Source organism: Triticum dicoccoides, chromosome 3A, assembly GCF_002162155.2.
Source record: "Triticum dicoccoides isolate Atlit2015 ecotype Zavitan chromosome 3A, WEW_v2.0, whole genome shotgun sequence".
NCBI lineage: Eukaryota > Viridiplantae > Streptophyta > Magnoliopsida > Poales > Poaceae > Triticum > Triticum dicoccoides.
In genome coordinates this window covers 706,968,409-706,975,566 of record NC_041384.1, presented here as the reverse complement: position 1 = coordinate 706,975,566, position 7,158 = coordinate 706,968,409, and the positions used below count along the sequence as shown (strand labels likewise).

Here is a 7,158-nt window from a genome sequence, read left to right as displayed (position 1 = left end):
GCCACCGGCCCCTCGGCCCCTTCACTAGCCGCTCAGCCCCATCGCGCCCCGCCGATCCCAGCACGTCTCCCGCCGCTGGCTGCTTGGCCCTGTCGTCGCCCCCGACCCCAGCGGCCAGCGTTCCTCCCACTGCCGGCCGCTCGGTCCCGACGCGCCCTCCACCGCCGACTCCCAGCCCCAAGGCGCCCCCAGCCGCCGGACTTCCATTGGTGACCATAACCGACGACCATCGCCGCGCCTAGCCGCTGGACTTCCACACCCCGCCAGATGCTGCTCCCTGACCTTCCTAGTGCATACTAGTTTCCTTCATCGAGCCCCTGGCGATGGTTTGTGTTTGTTGCCCACAACATGTTTGTGTTAATGCTAGGAGGAGTGCTTCTATTGAATTTTGTTTGTGGATGCTGGATACAGTACTGAACTTCGTGCTTGCCGGTCCGTGCTTGCAACATGGCATCAAGCGGCGACCTGTCCGAAGCCTAAGGGCAAACTTCGTGCTTGAACCTTTTCCAAATTACCGTTGCCTGCAACAGGAGGGATAAGCCTATAGTCCAGCACTATCCCGGCCTTCTCTGGTTGACTGGACAGGACTTCTGCGCTCGTCCCATGGCTCCAGGTTGCTTCTGCTGGTGTAAAAGTTATGCACTTACTAAACAATAGGATGTGTTTTTTGATGGAATGGGTTTGCAACAAAGTTGGCAGCAAATTTCATGTTTTCTTTGAGTAAATGCAGCCTTAGTTAGCCATTGTGAGTACTAAAATTGGCAGCTTCACACAAAGTGGTGCACCTCTGTTCCAGACTTCTTGGTGATGTGCTTAAAGATCACAAACCTCAACTTCCATGGAAAACCGATGTGCGTGTGTACGTGAGAAAAAAGTCTGTACAGATAAGTTCATGTATTACTTCCAGGAAGGTTCATCTATTACTAAGTGTGTACACATAATTTCTCACTCCACATATGTGTGTATGATTTGTATGTCTGTTTGTGTGTGTGTGTTCCTCCAGATCTACTTTAGCATTGACCAAATGAACAAGGTTTCACTAGCAAGGGAAGCAACATTCACCAGCAAGTGATGCTGCCTAGATCCCTCTCTTTTTATGCCATTCACCTATTTGCTGAAAATGCCAACAAAAGGGCTGGACATTTTTCTTCATGTATTTCTCAAAAATGGATGAGAATGGTTGCGGTATTGAGCAAGTACTTTTGTTTTTTCAATTTGTTTATTTGAAGTTCAAAGTGAATTGCTGAAGAAGGTTGACTCTATATGGACATCAAGTTGTTGTTTTATGCTTCTGTTTTAAAAATCAAAAAATATTTAATTAAAAATAAAAATGTGAAGTTCAACTAAAAATAACACAGAAGTTCAAAGTATATTAAAACCTAGGATTTACAAGTTCAAAAAACAAAAAACAACAACATCTTTTTGGCGTTTTAAAAAAAACTAAAGTTTTCTTGTTACTAAAGAATAAAACTAGAAGTTCAAACTAAAATAACGGAGCAACTCGATGTATACAAAACCTCATATTCTTCTCGTTTCTAGAACAAAAATTAAATGCAAAAAAGTTATTCGACGCTTTCTTAGAAAAGTCAATTTTTTTCTTCTATAAAAATGGAACTACGAAGTTCAAATTAAAATAGCAGAGAAGTACTGAGTTTATAAAAATAGCAGCACGTGAAAAACAGAGTGAAGTTCAAATAGAACTGCTCTAGAAGTTCAACCTCTTCATGTAGTGCATCTTCGAATACTTTGTTTTTGCGATGAAGACAGAATGCATGATCTCAGAAGTTCAGATTGATAACTGTGAGAAGTTCACATACTACACGGTGTGCATTCTGTATTAAAAAAGAATGAAAAAGGAAATGCTAAAAGTTTTGTTGTTATAAGTTCAAGTCTTCCATCGGATAAATTTGAAAAAATTATTGTGAGAGAGGTTTGTACAAAAGGAATATCATTTGTATAACAGGGACGAAATGAAATGGGAAAATTACAAACGAAAATACGTCATAGAAGTTCAACGTGAAAACAGCAGGAAGTTCGACTACTATAGTGAATGAATTTGAGATGAAAAACTTTTAAAATCGTCGCGAGTATGAAAAAACGATCAACACGGGAAAGTTGCGTGTTTACAACAGCTTTCGACCGGTATATTACTTGCTCAATTCCGGTGAGTGTTTCGGCAAGTGGATGGAGTGCTATGGGCAAAAAATCACGTGAAAAACAGAGTGAAGTTCAGGTAAACGCACCGAGAAGTTCAGGTTCTTCACGCGGTGCATTTTCGAAGAATTCGTTTCACGATAAAGGCAGAACGCATGATCTCGCTATTTTTGAAATTACTTTAAAACGACTAGGAATCAGAGAAAACCATCAACATGAAAAAGTTTCGCATTTTCCGTAGCTTTTCAGCGGTATATTATTTGCCCCATTCCAATAAAGTTTGTAGAAATTATGGCAAAATACGTTTTTAACCATTTTCAAAACTGACATAAAACCGTAATGAATTAGAAGAAACAATATATACAAAAAAGTTTCGCATTTCTTCAAGCTTTCCAACGCCATATCATTTGCTGCATTTGGACGTACTATTAAAAAATTAGCTCGAAAATACGAACTCGGTGGAACTTGTAGCGTTTTCTAAATTACTTTTAAACCATTCAAAATTAGAAAAAACTTTTAACATAAAAAAGTAGCGCATTTTCATAATCTTTCCAACGCCATATTATTTGCCTCAATTGGATTAGCCGTTTAGAAATGGCGTCGAAAATACGAACTCGGGTGTTTGGTTTGCGAAATTTTATGATTTTCTGAATTACTCTTTAACCGTAGGGAATTAGAGAAAACTTTCAACATGTGGAAGGACCGGTTTTGCAGCAAATTTCCAATGCCATATTATTTGCCTCATTCCGATAAATGGTTTAAAAATGCGATCGAAAATACGATTCACGTTTTTTATATGAAGAAAAAACGGTTTTCAAAACTGCTCTTAAACCGCTTACATTTTGCCAAAAATTTAACTTGGGTCATGATACTGATGTCCATAGCTATCCAACGGTATATAGCAAGCCCTATTTGGACACCTTTTAGCTGAAGTTCAACCTAGCACACGAGGAAGGTCAGGCGCGTTACTCGGGAAGTTCATGTTGTGATCAGAATATTATTCTGATCCCGTGATCAGAATAGTGTTTATATATATTACAGTGATTGGCGATTTTAGGGACCGTCCATTCACTCCGATCAAACGGTGGAGAAATAGGAGTTACGAGGAGTTACGGGAGTAAAATTACATGAAATTACAAATAATTGTGGGACCATTACAAGATTATGGTGGGGCTAATCAATTTTTAAAAGGGTAGATCCGTCCAATTTAGGATGCAGTGCTGGGACAAAAGAAAAAGAAAACCTGCAAAAAAGAAACGCTTCGTCCCCAATCTGTCGATCGCATCTCCGCTTGCCTCCTCTCACGGGTCACTCCGCCGCCGCCTCAGCCGCTTTTGCTGCGCCTTCTCCTCCCCGCTCCCTAGATCGGCGTCCAGCACAGGAGGATCTGGGTGGTCATGGTGGCGGCATCTTCATTGGCCTCGCCGGATTGTTAGCCACCTCAATCCCCTCGCACAGGCGCCGCCGCCAAGCCTGCCCTCGACCGTGGCGCTGCCGGCGTTCCTCCTGTCGCTCGTGCCGCCACAGCCGCCGACCCTCGCACAGCTGCAGCCGCCTGCTCTCCTCTGCTGCCCCAGCGCCCCGAGCATCGCCCCGTCAAATAGGCGCTCCGCAAGGCAGCGCCTTCTCCCTGGAGCAGCCACTGACGGCCATCAACGCCGGCGACCCAATCCATATGAAGGTAACCCCGGGGCTTAATCTTCCGCCACCGCCACCGCCAAGGACGGCCCTATTTTTTCATGCACATCCTCTGACCCATTATCCTGCACAGTCGTCCGCCGCCACCGAGGACGGAGAAGGTCCGATGTCTAGAACCGTCGCTGCTTATCCTGCCAAGCTTCCTGCGCAGGACGAGTATCCCTCCAGCCCCCTGCGCCGCCATCTGCCTCTGATGATTCCGCACGCGTGTAGGCGACAGTGGAACAAATTCAGACATTCAAGGATATCCGTCCGTCAGAATATTCAGGTTTGGTACTCCTGTATTTCACCCCATTATTCCTTTGTTCTCTCTTTTGCATTGCATGTGGACAGGAAACCACATAGTCGGCCATCACTGAATGTCTGAATTTGTTCCATTCAGACATTCAAAGTCACATTCCGCGTGTAGGTGTCGGAGACGTCGTTCTCATGCAACAGTCACCTACACCTATGTTTGAATCGGCTTAAGGATGCTGCGAACGACATCTCCGACATGCTTGAATATTTTTGAAGATGAAACCGACTTCAACCTGGTATGCAAGATTATGTCGAGTTGGTAACTATCAATCTTGATCTCAATGCTCTTGTTTACTAACATATGAATATTTTAGATAATGAACTACATCTTAAACTTTTTTATGTAATGAAGTAGATCTGAACCTCACTGTTGGAGTTGATCTTTGAGTCGATGTTAAGTAAAAGCTACTTCTACTTGTTGATGCCAAGACCACCTTTAGGTTCGTAAATGTCCCTGCCTTCTTTTGTTTGACCAATAGTAAGCTATGTCCACAAATATCATGATTTGATTGAGGGGAAAGTGAAGTAAAACTTGTCTGGTATCCAAGTGTAATATCAGTTTCTGGATTGTTTTTCTCAACCACCTGATTGAAACTAGTTTGTAATGCCATCTCCGCCCCTTTCAAGCCTTCCATGGTACTGATACACCACATTGTACCTCTTGCAGTGGGCAGCCACGATGAAGAATATTAAGATGACACATAAAATGAGATCGATGCAAAAGCGCCTACAAAAGATGGACCGTGATAGTTATGGTGTTCAGCCAGAAACTCGCTGCGAGGAGCGGCAAGTTCCTGACATCCGGGAAACAACAGGATATGTGGAAGAGGCAGAAATCATCTGGAGGACTGATGACGAAAGGAAAATCTTGGATTGCATATCTGGGAGCAATAGTTATTCCCCCCTGCTTTCCATTACAGTGATTGGAGTCAGTAGGTAGTGATTAGAGTCAGTAGGTAATACAGAACATGGTAAATTTTATTGGAATATAACTTGCAAGTTGATGGGTTCAGAACCTTTGTGCTGTGAAAAAGAGTTATGTTCTTCTGATTATGCCACTGGACTATGGCCATTTTCTTTATATTTAGGCAGTGTATGGCGTCGTATAGAATGGACAGTAATTATGTGTAGTATTTCTTCGAAAACCAGAATTGGCTCAATTTGGAAGAATGGTTGCTTTATGTCAATTTCTTGCCTGCTTGGCACGCGTTGCTACAAGTGCATTATCATGCCTCAGCCATAATCATTGTCAACAAATATGGAACAGAAGAAGTATGGCCCCTATTTTAGTCCTCTCTGTCATGTTCGCGTGCACAACCTATTTTGCCAATGAGCAAGTTTAGCATATGTTTCTTCTTCGATGATCTTATGCTGGTTGCCTGGTTCTCATTGTTGTCCTAGGTGTCTAGTTAGTAAGCAAAACTCTGTTTGAGTAAAGCTCGCTGGGACATCTGTTTCAGTATTGTTACCCAAAAGACTTAGGCCTAGATTTATTAGTTGTAAATTTGTTAGCTCCATGTATCGCATTAGTTTTGATGCAAAACACAAGCTGCAATGTACCAACTCTTGTCAACATGTCTATATCAGTATAAAAATGGTACATGGTGTTCCTGATGCTATTCTTTCTTATTTTCTGCAGGAGAGGCTGGCATTTGACAATACGGTTCTATGTGTGCATTGACTACTGGACAAGAATATGCAGCGACAGCGAGAGGTGATGGACAAGAATCTGAAGCAGGAGCGGGCAACCGTGAACCGCATGAGGAAGGAGGAGTGTGCAGCCGTGAAACAGATGATGAATGAGGAGCGTGCAGCCATGGATCAGAGGTTGAAGCATTTCCATGACGATATGGACCTAAAGTTGAAGAAGGAGCGCAAGGACCTGGATCACGCTATGCAACTCGAGCGTGGCAGCATGGAATTCAATATCATGCAGGCGCGTGCGAACATGGACCGTATGTTGCAGCAGGAGCGTAATGACATGAATCACAAGGCCAAGATGGAGGGGATCCGCATGGAAGGGAATATGATGCAAGACCGCGTTCTACATCTCGAGCGTGGTAAGATGGGCTTCAATAACATGCAGACGCGTGCGGGCATGGACCTTAACTTATCAGAGGACCGCAATGATCTGGATTACAAGGCCAAGATGGAGCAGATCCGCATGGAAGGAATGGTACAGATGTTAGGCCAGCATGACGTCGATGAAATGTTGCACGCTTTAGAAGGGATAAAGAAATGTCATTTGTACATTGTGAAGAATTGTGCATTCTTAGACAATAGCGATGATGACATGTCTGAACAGGTTGGTTATATTGCCAAGTTCCTATTTATTATACAAAAAATGGCCACATCATTTGCATAAATAACTTTCGCATGCATTTTGGAAGGACATGTCCGAAGAAGACATATATGCATGTGGGTACATGGATATCGGCGAGAGGGACTTGGGCGAATATGGGTCATCGCCCAAAAGGAAGAAACTTGCAGATAACAATCCGAAGAAGGCATTGGATTTCGGCAGCAGTGACGAGCCTCTTCAGTAGGCTTTTGGTTTTTCTACAATTTCAAGCTTTAGAGCTAAACTATTGTCCCAAGTAGTTTTTACATTATTTTTGAACCAACAATCACTTCATTGAAGTGACAATTGTGAGACTATGTTTACAATAATAGGCTTTCAACACTTTGAGTTGTTGCTCAATTTTTAGATGAAAGGTTCCTTTGATGTCCGCACACTTAATTGTGGCTTTTACTATTTTTGTATTGCATGTGTTGCACTAGTCCAAACCAATTTTATGTTCATAACGTAAATTAAACGACCAATTTTACTAAGAATGTCACTACACATTTCATGAGACAGGCAAAGAGTATTAGCTTAAAATTTTGGTGCAATTTGTAAAGCAACCCTAGTTCTCAATCTGCAAAGCAAAAAAAAAGATTGCGGTAATCATCACCACACGCGCAGATCAGCCTACCGCATCGCGCTTCTCGCGACCCGAGACATACAGG

At 42.8% G+C, this 7,158-nt stretch overlaps 2 protein-coding genes across 2 annotated transcripts in view; both read left to right on the top strand.

The window, feature by feature from the left end:
- The window catches only part of LOC119273027, a 13,076-nt gene extending 7,987 nt beyond the window's left edge, over positions 1-5,089 (top strand). Inside the window, exons 2-4 of the mRNA XM_037554345.1 lie at positions 3,366-3,835; positions 3,926-4,120; positions 4,817-5,089. Coding sequence (XP_037410242.1) covers positions 3,366-3,835; positions 3,926-4,120; positions 4,817-5,089 — 938 coding nt within the window. The remainder of the gene's footprint in view (positions 1-3,365; positions 3,836-3,925; positions 4,121-4,816) is intronic.
- A 704-nt stretch (positions 5,090-5,793) lies between these two features.
- Positions 5,794-6,695, top strand: LOC119273026. The gene is made up of 2 exons (XM_037554344.1): positions 5,794-6,454; positions 6,540-6,695. Exons 1-2 carry the CDS (start codon positions 5,846-5,848, stop codon positions 6,693-6,695), a joined length of 765 nt encoding a protein of 254 aa, XP_037410241.1. The 5' UTR covers positions 5,794-5,845.
- The last annotated feature ends 463 nt before the right edge of the window (positions 6,696-7,158 follow it).